This window comes from Phodopus roborovskii, unplaced genomic scaffold (assembly GCF_943737965.1).
Source record: "Phodopus roborovskii unplaced genomic scaffold, PHOROB, whole genome shotgun sequence".
NCBI lineage: Eukaryota > Metazoa > Chordata > Mammalia > Rodentia > Cricetidae > Phodopus > Phodopus roborovskii.
Genome location: NW_026126563.1, coordinates 9,582,187 through 9,598,357, shown reverse-complemented (window position 1 = coordinate 9,598,357; position 16,171 = coordinate 9,582,187). Strand labels below are relative to the sequence as shown.

The 16,171-nt window shown below is 47.9% G+C and overlaps 1 protein-coding gene across 1 annotated transcript in view; it reads left to right on the top strand.

Moving 5' to 3' along the window:
• Loxhd1 (lipoxygenase homology PLAT domains 1) overlaps positions 1-16,171 on the top strand; it is a 139,591-nt gene that overhangs the window by 112,999 nt on the left and 10,421 nt on the right. Inside the window, exons 38-39 of the mRNA XM_051202111.1 lie at positions 10,280-10,450; positions 14,812-14,944. Of these exons, the coding sequence (XP_051058068.1) occupies positions 10,280-10,450; positions 14,812-14,944 (304 nt within the window). The remainder of the gene's footprint in view (positions 1-10,279; positions 10,451-14,811; positions 14,945-16,171) is intronic.

The following is a 16,171-nucleotide window of genomic DNA, read 5'->3' as shown; positions in this document are numbered from 1 at the left end:
CATTTAAGTAAGATACAAGCCAAGAGAGAACTTTACTTTTTAACTCCGAGGCACTTAGCAAAACTTCGTCCGTCCGTTGCTGTGATGGAGCCCATGGCCTCCTCATTCCTTTGCTCCCTGCAGACATCCCCTTACTCTGGCTTTGCTCTCTCCCTGCAGGCATCCCCTTACTCTGGCTTTGTTCCCACAGCTTCCATTTGATTTCGCAGTTGAAGGTTTGTTACCTGACGCATGCACCACCATGCTTGCTGCTCTAGTGCCCCGAGTGGAAACTAACTTCCCCCAAGCTGTCCACTCAAGGCCCTGTCCTGCCTCTGAAGTACCCTCGCCTCCCACAGAGCCATCCTGAGGCTGCCTGCCTCACTCTACCCCCTCAGATCCCACTGCAACTGACTGCTGGCAAATCCAGTTCAGCAGCTGGCTGCGCTTCCGGGAGGAGCCGTATCACTGATTCATTTCAACATGGGGTCGCAGTCAAAGCATTTCCCATGCGACAACACACTCACACCAAGCAGAGGAAACAGCTGCTCTTCAAAGCCAGCACATAATGATGAAGGCTTGCCCATCTGTCATGCAGGCTTCCTGCACCTACTCAGCCATTGCTGACCAGGACGTCTATGCGTTCCTGGTGGGCCCAGGACCCTGTGAGGCAGGCAGAGTTGCAAACCTTTGACCGTTTGGTGTGTGTTCCTCTTAATTGGTATGATCATTCCTTAAACAAATGATCAGCCCAGGCCCTTTACCACTACAGCTCTAACAACCCCATGATTTGAATGCCAATATTAGTTTTTAGATCCATGACAGTCAGCTAGCCAATGTAGCCAAGTAGTCTTGTCAGCTCCAGTCCGTGACTGATTGACCTTATTGCTTTGCACCTGTGACAAGACAGGAAGGACATCATGGCAGGAATGTGGCAGAGCAAAACCACCATATCGGAAACAGAGTAAGAGGAACTCACCATCCCACTTTGAGGGTATATCCTCACATATCTGAGAAACTCCACCAGGTCCTATCTCTGGAAGTTTCCACAGCATCCTTGTGACCAAGCCATTAACCATGGGTCTTTTAGGGAACAGTTAGGATCCAAACTATAGCAGACACAATTGAAGCCATGAATAGAGCTGAGTAAAGGAAAGTACAGTTCGAGCAGAGCCAGGCTGCTGAGTGAAGTTTGTAGAGAGGACTTGCATTTGAGTTGGATAACAAAATGGAAGGAAGAGGAGGGGGATGGAGAAATTATCTGTGCAGTTTTGCTTCTAAGCTAGAATGTGTCTGGGAAGGAGGGATCCATTGCTGAGGACCGGCCACTGTTCCTGAGACCCCAAGCTGTGATGTGCCAGTTTGACTCCATAGATTTTTAGGCATAAATTTAATAGAGTAAATATAAAGTAGCATTTGCTTTCAAATACTGAAGCAACTTAAGTGTTTCTCTGGGGCTGGTGAGACAGTTCTATAGCTAAGAACACTGCTGCTTTTACAAAGAACTAAGGTTCAGTTCCCAGCACCTACATGGCATCTCACAACTATCTATAGCTATAGTTTCAGAGGAGCTGATGCTTTTTTCTGGTCTCTTTCTAGGTGTTTGAACAGTTTCCAGATGCAGCACATCATACCTGATATTTAGCAAAGTGTTTGTAAGGGTAGGTTCCTTACAACCCAGAGGTCTCTTCTGCTCCCCAAGTTCTTGCTCACCCAGAATGTCAGAGTATTTGGAAATGGAGTCTTTACAGATAGAACTAGTTTGAAATGACATCATCATTGATCTAGAGAGGGTTGTGTGATTTGCGTTCCTGCAAGGAGAAGAGAGATCATGGAAGGATGCAGGAACCTAACCATGTGAGGCGTGAGGCAGCGTGGGATCAGAGGTGGAGCCAGCCAGCAGTTAAAACAAGAAACACTAAGGAGCCAGTGAGGCCCAGAAAAGTTAGAGGAGTTTATTTAAAGAAAATGGCCATGGACACAGCTTACCTTCAGAATTCTGGTGTCCCAAATCGTGAGACAATACTTTCCTGTTGTTTTTCTATATACCAATACATACTGATTTTTTTTGTGGTAGCTCCAGGAAAATAAAACAATGAGGACTAACCTTTAAGAAACAATAAAGACTTCTCCAGGGTCACAGTTCAGTCATGTGCCTGCAGCAGAGAATCTGCTTCAGGGTCTGCTGCTGATGGAAAGAGACTGAGGCTACTGGGGCCCAGGAAAACACAGAGAACCAGAACACAATTCAACCATGAGCTCAGTGTCAGAGAAGAAAGCTCCCACCACTTAAGTACAACCAGGTGGAGTGGTCCAGTCATAATGCTTACGATGCTATCAGCTTTTGTAGTTTGGGTCTCCACAGCCTTGAAATCAACCATTCTCTAAGCTTGAAAAAGGGAAACAGTCTAGTGCTAACAGGCATCATTGACTAGCTTTGACGCCCACTCTGGACTTCTCACTTAACTCAAGTCACAGGTATTCTGCCTTGTCTTGTGATCCCAAGTAGGCATCCTGTCATAACTGTATGTCCCTACCACTGGAAAGAAAGCTGTTTTACATTTTCATCTTGACACTGAAATGTATTATCCAGCCTTGTACGAAATCCTTCCAAAACAGTTGGCATATATGTGCCTGAATTCCATCTCTTTTACTTGATTCTCTTAGCTGGGGTTTCCATTGTTGTAAAGAAACACCATGACAAAAAAAGAAAGCCTTGGGGAGAGAAGGGTTTATTTCAGCTTTTAGTTCCACATAACAGTCTACCACCCAAGGGATTCAGGGCAGGAACTCAAGGCAGGAACCCAGAGGCAGGAACTGATGTAGAGCCGTGGAGAAGAGCTGGCTGCTTACTGGCTTTCTCAGCATGGTTTGCTCAGCCTGTCCTCTTGTAGCACACAGGACAAAAGCTAATAGGTGGAACCACCCATTGTAACCTAGGCCCACACACACCAATCATCAATCAAGAAAATGCACCGTGGCCTTTCCCTTAGGCCAGTCTGCCAGAGGCGTATTCTTTGTTGAGATTTCCTTTTCCAAAGTGACTCTAGTTTGTGTTAAGTTGAGATAAAACCAGCCAGCACCCTTGACTTGTAGCTCTATTAGTTCCACAGTCTTGGCCATTGTCCTTTTCCCTAATGCCAATCCACTACCTGTTATACAACAGGGAATTAATATAGTTTAGTAGAATTTAATTACATCTTTCTTTAAGGCTCTCAAATCCTTCCTTGTATTTCATGACTTCATCACAGGAGATTCAGTTTCCTCCAGGAATAAAGATTTGTGAATAAAAACAATAACAACAACAATAATAATAACAATAATTTTTAAAAAGGCCCTGCCATAACCCTTAGCTGAACTCATAATTAAGTTCTCTGGATGCCTACATCCCTTATTCAGGCAATTATTGTGCACATATCTAGACTTTCTTGGCTTTGGCTTTCTTGTTGTATATTCTACTGTGCAAAAACCTGAACCCAATTAGGCAGATTCCTCTCTCTGTTGCTGTCAAAACCCTTCAAGGGGAAGGAGAGCGTTCAGCACTGTGGACAGCGCAGCCCCACAACACAGTAGCTAGGTGCTATAAACTGTCATTAGATCCCAGACACCCCAGACAGCGTGCCAATGATTCTTGCGTTGGATATGGAAGTCTATCTGATGGCCTTGTCCTAAGATGACTCTTGGATATAAAGAAATTCTGAGCCATTTATGTGATCCTCTTTCCCTGTAGGCAGAGAGAAGGGGCATCCTTTCCAGCCAGACTTTGGTCCTGTGAGCAAGGACAGGTGGACCTTTGTGGTTGGGACGCAGGTCCTGGGAAGAATCAGGTTCTCAGATGAATTCCTCTCTGCAGTAGCTTCCAAGGATGGAGATGAGATGTTCACAGGCGCTAAAGCTGCTGAGTGTGTCTTTAATGGCTGTTCACCTTGCCATACTGTCTTCATACTACAAATTTCCCCCCAACTCCATCTTTTCCTTGCATAGACATTTGTGACGCTACCTGTGCTTTTTTCAAGATTTGGTTGTTTTTTTTTTCAAGATTCTCCCACCAAAAGGTAAAGGCTCTAAACAAATGCGTAAGTGTGGCCACAAATGTCTAGTTAACTTTACTCACAGTGTTTTCGTCCCCTGGATCTGTTACCGGAGGTGTTAAATTAGTGAAACTTTTGAACTTCTGTGAGCATTGTTTAACTTAGGGAAAACTTCACAGACATGAAGAAAAAGCAACTTCAGCTCCCACGCACCTATCATCCTAGTTCAACAATCACCATTTATCACACCAACCTTAACCTTCCGGTTTTGCCCTTCACTCTTGACCCCTCTCGGGTTGCCAGAGGATATGAAGCTAAACCCTAAACTCTGTGCCGCTTCACCCCAAAACACGCTCCCACCAGGTGTGTTTCTCCTTCGAAAGTGGATGCTTTATTTTTTTCTGTAAAGCCACACCACCGTCGTCACACTTAGCAATGATTTGTTTGCATTCAATTTTACTGTATACAAATGCATTTTCCCAGTGTATATCGTAAGGAAACTTGCTTGTAAATGTACGGGGGCTGCACAGGACAGTGTATTGAATATCAAGAAAGTGTTGCATATGACGGTTGCATGAGGGAGGGAGGCCTCGCTCACACTGGCGCTAACATTAAATTCTGGGTTCAGTACTTGTGAGCCTGGTTGCTCCACTGTAGATTTCCCTCATAACTCTCCCTCTAATGGCTTCATCTGGCGATGATCAATTAGAATTACAAGTGCGATGTTATAGTTCTGTCGCTCTCTTTTCCACTTACCAGCTAGGGGTTTTCTTTTCAAAAATTTGTCCCTAGGCTATTTGATTGCCATGAAATGCAGTTTGACGAAGAAAATCAAGATAAATGATTAATTCTTCCACTTAATTCCAATTACCCAGATAGCTTTTACAGTACTGAACAAATTGAAATAAAGTGTTTATTTTCTAATTCATCCTGCTCTTCTTGCTTCCTCTAGTTAAATGAAAACTCTGCCTTAGTAAAGAATTTTTAGCCACAAAATGATTGGCATTTTTGAATACTGTTGGTCCATAGCAATAGGAAGGACCTCAGAAATCATCATAGGGATGCTACAGTGTGCTCACTTAGGTAGAAACACTGGGACCTGAGCTCTGATCTGCCAAATCCCAGGGGCTTGCCTGTGGCAGCCTGTAGGATGAGACCCTTGTGGGGGTTTTAGAAAGGTAATAGCTAGAATCTGGCATTCTTCCACACCAGGGCTCTCTGACGGCTCTCCATGGCTTACTTCAAACAGTCCGTGATCTTGCTGAGGAAATGTGAGTCACCCAGATGGGCTTTTTGCTTCTTTCGAGTTATTTTTAGGGAAGGTGTTGCTTGGTGGAGTGAATCTTTCTACCTGAGAAGAATCTCGATGGTTTGCACTGGATAAAAATACTGACAGTTGGCTTTTTGAAAGTGAAAATAATTTGTCACTCCCATGATCATGGAATACTAAGTTATACGATTAAGAGGTCATAAGACACGGTTCCCAACTTTGAAGTTAGAGAAGTCAGACATGATATAAAAATAATCTTAAAGGGGTTAGGGCATAGTTACGACCCTAGAAGCAAAGATTTCTCTGGATATCAGTGCCCGTGGCCAAGAGAACAATCATGTGGTTTGACTAGCAAGTATTCTCCTTGGGCTTGTATTTAAACAATCTCCAGTTAGCAGCACCATTTGGAAGGCTGTGGACCCTTTAGGAAGCTGGACCTGGCTGGAGTAAATAGGGACTGCCATTCTTTTTCTCTGAGTGTGCCGTCACATGAGAATCTTTACTATACTTCCTTGCTGTATGAACCCCACCCTGTCTTCCCTGCTAAGAGGACCCTACACTCTGAAACAGTGATCCCAAATGAACCCTTCCTTAAATTGTTCCAGTCAGGTATTCAGGTCATGGTACTGATACAGTACACAAGGAACAGTGTAGTCATGGGGACAGCAGAGGGGCTCAGAGGCAGTTAGAGCCATGTTGTGCAGAGAGCAGGCAGGGCTGAGCATAGAGGAATGGCTTAGGGTTGATGGAAACAGACTAAAGGGATCACAGAGCCCTGCATCCCGCCAGATGCAGAAAGTCAATGGACTCGTGGGCAGTAAGTAGCGTATGGAAGTCCAAACTGTTAACAGGCCTCGCTCACATACAGCCTGTTACCTCCTATCTGGGACACTGGGTTCCGAGTTGCTAGACCTTTACTTAAAGTGAATTTTAGGACGTTCGGGATATGATAATCAACAGTACTAGGACAGACGATTCCTCCTAGGTCAGCCTGTAAATTCCTCTCCTGGAACTACCACCACTGCTATTGCCCTGATCTTGCTAATCCAGGCTTGGTGTGGACCCCTGTGCAATACGCTTTGTTAGATAACATACTTAGACGAGGCCAGCCTCTTGATGTCAAGGGCTCATAACCTCATTAACAGAGACAAGCGATACAATCCAGAGTGTCGTGAAAACAATTATTTCAGACTCTCCAGGGGTGAGCATATGGAGACGCACGAGGAAGTCCTGTAAACAGAGCACTTTCCCAGAGTCCTCAGCGATGAGGTGGCATTGGCAGCCAGAGCCTGGAGATCACCACTTCGGGCAATGGGTGAACAAGGTTCCACTAATCAAGGTATCAGAAGTGCAATCTAGGTGGCATGGTCAGTGTGGATGATCAGAGCCCGAGCAGGGACGTGGAAAGGGATCCCGTGTGTCTCTCTATACATCTCAGTGAGCAACCTGGGATTTTTTTTTCTTGAACTAATGAGAAGCCACTGGAGGGGTTATGTGGTGAACTGGCAAAATCTGATCTGTAACTTTAAAAGCTTGTCACGGTGTGCAGGGTGTTGCTAAGGATACCATACACATGAGAAAAGGTTGGGGGAATCCAGCAGCTACCCAGCAGCAAAGACAAGGCAAGCATGCTGTGATCTATGCAGCTCTGACAAACATGGGACACACATGGATTCCACTGTGCCGGCCTGTGAGGAGCCTTTACTCTCTGTGTGTAAAAGCGTGGGGATGCCAAGAGGAACTTGGCAAGAAGTGAGCTCTTTATCAGCTAGTTTCAGGGGGTCCCCTGTCGGTCCACCAGGCAGCTAGTGTTGGCCATCAGTTGGGTGTGCTGTACCTATGAGTCTGTCCTGCTGTCTTCACCAGAAAATCTGGCTGACATCAGAATGCAACAAAAAAACAAAACAATAAGCTGTATTTTTCCACTTGCCTGTTGGATAAAATTTTTGTAGCACTAACTGTTCAGTTAAACTCTGTCCTTCACACTCAAAATTTCCAAAGCAGGGCAAGAAAATCAACAGAGGTTTCTTTTATGTGAAGGGAGTTGAGGTTAGACTGTTGTTTAGTAGAAAGAGTTGCATTGCTGGATTCTAACTGCACAAGGGAATTGGATGGGGCGTGATGAACTACACGCACACTACTCGTGGCAGCGTATAGGGCGAGGGAAAGCCCAGCTTCTCTTCCACTTGGATCTCTTCCCACACAACCAGCCACGTGTCTTCTCTTCTCTGCCTGTGCCTCCTCTCTGTTCTACTGAGAAGCCTTGAGAGGAAGGCCATCTCACTTGATCATTTCCATGCTGCATGCAAGGAGGCTCCCTAGGTTCCGTGAGCATCTTCACGGTGCTACCAGAAACCATCTCTGATATGCTGCCAATCCGTAATTTTACAGATGGGACTGGCCCTAATTTGTAGAAAACCCAGAAAAATTTATCAAGTGCAAAAAAAGTTCATGAGCAAACTGACTCACCTCACTTCTGTACAATGCAACAGCGCTTTACACTCTCACTTCTGTTAACCCTCACTGTTCCCTTCTTAGTAAAGATCTGATCACACACACACACACACACACACACACACACACACACACACACGAAATACCGTGAGAGATAAACAACACCAGAGACCTTTGAAAAGACCATATGGAAGCCTACAGCTGTAGGAGCTTCCTAAAATAGATACCCAACTTATAAAAAGGAGTCTAAATGGAGTTACCTTGTACAGGGGAGTAATGCCTCTCCAGATGTCACAGGCTACGAAGCACAAAGCCTGGTGCCAAGTGTGGGTTGCTTCCGTTCAAGCTATGGATCAGTGAGGGGGGGGTCCCGTAAACCCACAAAATAATACAGACCAATGCCATTGCTAATTTGATGCTGAAATCTTACTTTGAAGACACCATATACTTGAATCATTAAGATGGTACTAACCTGCAGCCTTCCTCCCCTGGCGTAGTGCCAGGGGAGCTATGTTGAAAGAGAAAAGTCAACAGCAGTCTTACCCAGCTATGAACACTGAGAGATACAGTAAAGACCAGCCTGGCGTGATACACCCATTGCTACAATAGTGGCACAAGTGTTTTGAGGCTAACCAATTGCTTTCTGATTAGATTTAAGACCTATTCCTCAAGACAGAACTGATATCTGATACTGTGAACCCATGGCTGGGTGGACTCTAGGTTCCAGGGGAGAATTCAGCTTAATGAGCACAGCATTAAACTCACCCCTCAATATTTTTCTTTATGCAAATAGACTAGTACATAGCTCAGCCTTCATCAGAGAAGTATCTTCTTACAATACTCGTTGATTAATACAGAGACTAATAACCAGTCAAAGTTCAGAGACTACGTGGAGTTCTCAAACTTTAGTGTGGCATCTATGACACACACACCCTAACTTTAGGCTCAGGGATTGCCCCGGAATATGGAGTAGGAAGATTGTAAGAGCCAGACGTAGAAGAAGAGAAACAGCATCTTATGAACACGACTGGGGTGTTGCACAAATGAACTCATGGGGGCTGGGGCTTTATGCATAGGACCTGCATAAGAGCAAGCCAGCTCAAATCCCAGCATGGATGGGGAGGGGCTTACAAAGTCCCAGCTCCAGAGATATTAGCTATTGGTGGGTGCTAGGGGAGAGAGAGCTTTCTTCAGGTTCAGCCCCTGAGCAGGTTACCCAGTGCCTGTTTGCACAGTGGCAGCGCTAAGCATGTTCAATGGGTTTCTAAAAGAATACATGGAGTTAGGAGGGAGATGTGGTGAGGAATATGGAGAGGGAATATGACAGTAATTGCAAAGGGGGGGTGAGGGCAAATTTTGTCAATACTCTTTATAATTACGTGTGAGATCCTCAAGCAGGTTTTTGAAAGTTGGAATAATGCCAGCGTATGTATCCCCACTCACGAGCTTGACATCCACACCCTTTTATATACTCCTGGGAGAAGAGGCAGAATCTCTAGAGGTGTTGCTTTGGACAATGTCTGATCTGAGAGGCAGACTTTTTTGTGACATTAGAACTACCTCCGGTGCCCTAGGTGGACAGGGATGGGAGTTAAACCCAAGTGCCTTGTGGCTGTTGTGAGTAGCAAATGTTACCATACAGCCTGCCAGAGCACTGGGGTTACTCTCTCTGTGGGAGTCTACACACTCTCGATGAGTCTGAGTTAGAGAGTGATGGAAACAGAGTCAGTCACACACAGCTGTCAAAGCAAACCCACAGTGGCCCACACTGCCAGCTCTGCTGTGCTCACGATCAGCCCAAGATGTGTCAAATTCAGGAACATGTCCCAGGAAATGGCAGCTTTGGGGCCCTTCAGTGACGGCTGAACACTTCAGCCAAGAACCCCAACGCAAACCATATTTATTCATTCAGGATTCACTGAGCAACTAGTGATCTGCCAGCTATTGGATGAACACTAAAAGCCCTATCAAGGCCCAGTCTGCATTCACAAATCTATGGTCACAGGGAAGAGACACATGTAAGGGCAACACGAATCTGAACATCTGTGCCAAACACAGGTGCAGGATACTAGAGAGCATGGTTGGGGGGGTCTTGATATGGTCTCTGGGTTGATGGGGACATTAGGGAAGGCTTCCTAGTGGAGATAAAGCTTGAACTGATGCAGAAGGGTCATGAATCAACAGAAGCCATCCTTCAGCTAAGGAGCTCCGGAAAGGTCTAGAAAACATCCATGAGTCAGATGGAAGCAATACACCTTTTCCTCGGTGAAAGGTCCATGTTGCATAGAGTCTCAGTGGAAGAAGTTTGCAGGGGGAAGGTAGTACAGTTACTTGGAGCCCACAACAGGAATCTAATGCATAAATCCTCCAAGCATTTTGTTCCTCAGATTGGAGGAGTCCTTAAAGCCACATAACCCAACTGATACCTGAGCACAGAGAGGACAAGGAACTTGTCCAGGGTCACACAGCTATGGATGTGTGATGGAAGAAGGGAGGTCCTGACAGAGAGAGGGGCACTTCCCACTCCCAGTCCTCTCTTCCACAGGGATCTTTCCCGGCTGGCACCTGAACTATGTTGACGTGAAGGACAACGCACGCGATGAGACTTTCCGCTTCCAGTGTGACTGCTGGCTGTCCAGGAGTGAGGGTGACAGGCAAACCGTCCGTGACTTTGCGTGTGCCAACAATGAGATCCGTGACGAGCTGGAAGAAACCAGTATGTAGTGGGTCGGTGCGGGCCCAGCCCACTGTGTCATCAGGGCTGACTTTCCTATTTGAGGAAGGGCTGGCTCAAGGGGGTACGGAGTGAGTGGGAAAGAGATGGCTCCATGTGACTGCAGGGGAGATTCCTCAGTAAACCCCCTAATCACTGACCCAAGGGCCGGGCAGGGCAGCAGTGTCGTGGATTGTTCCAACTGATGTGCATGCCAATGACGGCCAACCCAGAGTTTCTAGCAACAGAAGTGAGGGAGAGCAAGGGTCCCCACCAGCCACTCCCTGCCATGCAGGATGCAGAGACAGAATGAGTGAGTGACCAGTTCCTGAGGTGAACGGCCATCAAAACTTTAGAAGACATTTCTGTAATACCCAGGCCAGCATTGCATTTGGGCCTGGCGATTACAGGAAACTCAACAAACGCAGAACCCAACTGAAGAAGAGATTTTTTCCCCCAACCAGTTTTTAAAGCAGCCTCCACCTTCTCAGCATCTTAGAACCATGGTTTTTTTTTTTTTTCTCACCTCTGCAATGGACAGGTAGTCCAGTGTGGGAGTAGTAGCTATCTTCCATAGTGTGATGGAGGGACTTAAGCTTTTTCCATCTGGGTCTTTGCCATTTCTAAGATGTGGCTTCCACATTTCTCACAAAAAGGACACTAGAAGGCCCAACCGTTCCCGGTGGTCCAACATGTTAACCTGTGTTTTGTTTAGGAATACTTGTCTCGTGGCTCTAACCAGGTGCAAGGGCTCCTGGGAACTGTGCCCTGACCGGGCAATTCTTTGCATGCCCACTATAGCCTGTGAGAGAGAAGTGAGCGTCTTGACTTTAAAACTGCCTGCCATCTCTGCCAGGCCATCCAGACTGCTCCATGGTGGACTTAGGTGTCTTGGGAAGTGGTGAACATTGAACAGTCACTCAGATGGAAACAGACCATCCCTTTGCTGAGTTTTCTATAGGACAGAGAACTCTTAGAGGGTGTGTTCTCTGCTTCTGCTATCGTTATTCCATTATTGCTAAGGAGTTAGTGGGTACCCGGTTTTGTTTGGATGCTGTGGGTGATGTCCCTTGCTTTGAGACCTACACAGGTCCAGGGCAGTGTCACTCATGTCTGCCTGCCCTCTGCAGTACTGTGCACCTTGGGGCTCGGTGAACGGAAGCAGTGCTCTCTTTACACACCCTTGTGAGGCACTCACGGTAGAGAAGCATAAGCTCCTCACACAAAGCCAAGATGAGCAACGGAGACTGCTCAGACCATTGGTATTTAGAAGAGGAACACTCTGTAAAGCCCGTCTCTGTTGCCAAGTCTCCCTCTCGGATTTCCAAACAGCCAAATAGCTGCCATTACTTGTGGGATTCGGGGTGGAGTGAGTTCTGTGGGTGTGGAAAATAGGGAGAATGTAAGCATGGAGCCAGAGGAAGGCCTGGGCCCACCTGTGCTATGCACGTGGGGACAGGTAGCTACACCTTTGCACCCAGGTGGCAGCTGGTCCTGGAAGTATCACGCACTGAACTCGATCCCGACTCTCAACTGCCTTTATTTACTATTGAGACAAATCCACACCGAGCAGTCAGAAGTGCCACACCCTATTCTATGACTCCAAAAGACATTCCCATACTCCTGGAATTCTCCTGCTGGTGACCCTGGGTCATTTGGGACACTTGATCTATGAGTATAAACAGCCCATTGGTCTTGAACAGAGCCTCATCTGGCTGAAGATATTCTACACCACGTTCTCCTTAAGTCCTGGAAACCTTACATCTACCCCTAAGGAGCAGACAGGGTGCAATTTACACCTCTGTGTCAAAAATTAATAAAAATTCATAAAGGTTATAAAAGGCCCACTGCAGGCTCTAGGCTGCTCTCTCCATATCAGACTTGGCTGGCGCTGCTGATCTATCCCTTGCCCATATCAGCCAGCATCCTGTTTCTAGGCTTCATCGCCACTTCTCTGAAATATCCCCAGAAGCGTCCCCAACCATCTTGCAGGCTTTCACCTCTGCAGGTAACTCCAGCCTACACCCAGAGCCAAGAGCTGCCGGCACTCGTCATGCATAATCCCAATGTCTGGGACATCAGGCATTGCATTGCAGCTTTTCCAGGATCTGGCGTGTCCAGCTGTGCACGTGCACACACCTGGGAAGACACCCATCTCTCCTGCTGGAACGCCCTCGAGCTGAAGAGTGCCTTTGCCTTTCTAGCCCTTCATTTTTCTATCTGCTACTCTGAACACCCGTTAGGTTTGCTTCTTCAGGCTATCTGCAGTTTCCAGCTCCAGTACGCTTTCTCTGCTGGCCAGTCCCTGGGGATGGAACACTCCCTGCTCCGCCAGGCTGTAGAACCCAGCCTCGCATGTGTTCTCGAAGCCTCTGTCCTCTTACGGTCCCAACAGGAGCTTCTGGGAGCGGGTTGAAGTCTTCACAGCACATGCCTAAAAACCGTATCTTTGCTGGATTCGGCAGATGTATTTGCTCCCGGAACTTGGAACCCTGAAGTGACTCTAGCTCCAACTTTGCTGTCCCTAGAGGTGCCACTGGTACCCACTGTGACTCTTTCACTTCTCAGCTTGGTTTCCCTCAGGACGTTAACTTACTCTGTCCAAGTTTTCATGAGCCCCAGGAAGATGGCTCCTGGCAGCGCCAGCCTGAATCCTTACTGCTGGGTATCCTGAGAGAAGGAGAAAGGCTCAGTCCGTCCCAGCACGTGGCGGGGAGCTCCCTGACGGGCAGGAGTCCTGACAATGGCAGGCAGTAAAAGTTTGGACGCCAACCAGGAGCACACTGTCCTCCCCTGTCGTTTTTCCATGACTGCCACGTTTCTGTCACTCTTGTCTCAAGATTGCCCGTCTGTTTAGTTATTCTGTGTGTGTAAGGGCCACCTCAGGCAAGCATTTGATGTGTACTCCTGCATGCTGGCTCCATCCCTGGGCTGGATGACATGCCACGTCATGCCTCCTCACATGCCTTCTTCCCATGCCTGGGAACATGCCTCCATCCTCTCCCCTGCTCTTTGTGTCACAGCTGTCTTCCAAGGCCGTGCGTGCGCCAGGGTTCCCTTCCTCCGGAGGCTCCCGTGATTGGTCCACACAGCTACCATCCCTTCCTTCGGGAAATATTTACTGCCGGGTGGGGATGGGGAGGAGGGGCTTGAAGAGATGGCTCAGCAGTCAAGAGTACTTGCACTTTGTAGAAGGCAAGTTCAGTTTCCAGCACTCACTTGGTGGCTCACAACAGCCTGTGACTGCAGAACCCAGCACCCTTTTCTAGCATCCCCCAGCAAGGCACACACATTGTGCATAGACGTAACGTGCAGGCAAAACACCATGAACATAAAATGATAAAGTTTTAAAAAGTGTTTACCGAGGCCCCCCCATGTGCCAGGCACTGTTCTTGGCAGTTGGAGATTTGTTAATGAACGCTTGCCATTGCGGAGGCTGCTCTTGCTTAACAAGGGGGAGGAGGAGTTCCATAAGCAATCATGGATAAATGAAATGATGTAGAATGCTTAAAGATGCTGAGAACACAGGGAAATAACAGGGAGGCAAGGCCGAATGCAAGCGTTGGGGACCCTCCTCAATTAGGGCACTGGCACAGGCCTCCCTAAGGAAGTAGGTGACGTGGAAATAGGCGGAAGTAGGTGAGGAGTGAGTGACCATCCAGGCACAGAGAGTGAGCTTGGTAGAGCTCTACACAGGTGCGATCAGGTCAGAGCCTGGAGACCGCGCGAGAGAGCAAGTGCTCAGAGCTGAGACAGGAGTTGTGAAAACAGCTCTTCTCCTAATCCAGTGGCGCCCTGGCCCTTGGCATCTCTGCTGATGCATCCTCCTATGGATGGTCAGCGTTGAGCTGGATGCCCGGGGCTAGAAGGTGAATTCTAGTCACCCTGCCGGTACTTCTGACACTTGGCACCCTTGATACGAAGCTGGGTGGAGAGATGCTAGCCCAGTCACTGCGGGACCTCTGTGGGCTGAGGGAAACGGGGTGGGGCTGTGTGCTCCCTGGGACCCTTCTTCCGATTGTGCTTCCTGTAGCCAGGCCTGCCTCTTCCCCTCCTCTTCTGGGGATGTGGTTTCCAAGCTGTATTTTAGTTTAGTGGCCCATCCACTGTGAGAACCGGACCCCAGCATCTCTTGAGGACTCACCCCAACCTCCTGCTTCCTTCCCTATAGCTGCCATATTCCCATACCAGCCACCAGCAAAGAGGTTGCCCACTGAAGTCCCAGAGTCCTGGATCTGGAGCAAGGCTAACATGCCTCCTACACCTTTGGCCTAAGGCCAAAGAAAAGTCCCCGAGGGGGAGGGGCTGGCTGTTGGTGGGCAGCTGCTTCCTGCTGCTGACCCTTTCCCACCTCCTCCCTGCAGCCTACGAGATTGTCATAGAAACTGGCAACGGAGGCGAAACCAGGGAGAATGTCTGGCTCATCTTGGAGGGCAGGAAGAACAGATCCAAGGAGTTCCTTGTGGAAAATTCTTCCCGACAGCGGGCCTTTCGGAAGTAAGAAGAAGGGTGATTGATGGAATGGGGGTGGGGAGGGTAATCCAGGGACCCCAATAACCTCCTCCCTCTGTGATCTACAAATGGACCTAACCAGAAAGAACTACTGTGTGCCAGACCTGTAATTCCCTTTAAAGTATCGCCCCACATGGCAACCCGGAGCTCTCCCCCTGCTTCTCCCGGGAGGTCTCGATGACTGTGCTCACTTCATCTCTGTCCCTGCCGGAACTACAGTCTCCATTTCGCTCTGCTCAACCTCCTTTCCTGTATCCATCCGCGCTGCCGTATGAAACGGGCATACAAACAACTGAAATTTCTTTCCCGTATTCCTGAGGCTGCCGGTGGATTTGGTAACTGGGGACATTTGCTTCCTGGTTCGCAGATGGGGGGGTCCCCTCACTGCTGGAGCTCCCTGGGGCTTGTGTTTTATAAGATTCCATTCACAAAATCCCCAAGCTCACCACTTACTCACCTTCCAAGGACCCAGCTCAGCTCCAAGTTCCATCACCTAGGATTAGGTCTCAACACGCAACCTTGACAGTATAGCCCATTCTCAACCTTTTGTTCCAATGCCCCTTCCCTGAGAACAGAGTCTGTGCTCCTCAGACTAGCACCACCAGACTGCCCACACCCTGCCTTCTCTTTATCATGGCTTCACAGGTTCAAATTCCATCCAAGTCAATCCCCCAAACCCCACTACTCCCATCGTAAGATTTTTCAAACATGGGTCCTCGGTTCTTCCTTCTCCTCTCCCTCTGCAGCCCCACCGTCCTCCAAGTTCCAGCCTGCTTAGTGGTTGACATTGACATGCAGGAACCAGGCAGCTGGCCAGGCTTTTTTCACTGTCCTTGCCTTGAGTAAAACTAGCTTGGCCAGGTGGTGGTGGCACAGCCTTTAATCCCAGCACTAGGGAGGCAGAGGCAGAGGCAGGTGGATGTCTGTAAGTTTGAGATCAGCCTGGTCTACAGAGCAAGTTCCAGGACAGCCAGGACTGTTACACAGGGAAACCCTGTCTCAAAAAAAAAAAAAAAAAAAAAAAAAAGAAAAGAAGAAGAAGAAAGAAAGAAAGAAAGGAAAGAGAAACCTATCCTGAATCCCTCACAGAATGCCAGGCTGGACGGTGCATTGCATGATCCTTCCGTGCCATCCTGGAATACAGTAGGCGTTTCACTAAATGTTTGCCTGCATCACTAGGCATGGGCAGCTCACTGACCGAATCTTGGTTTT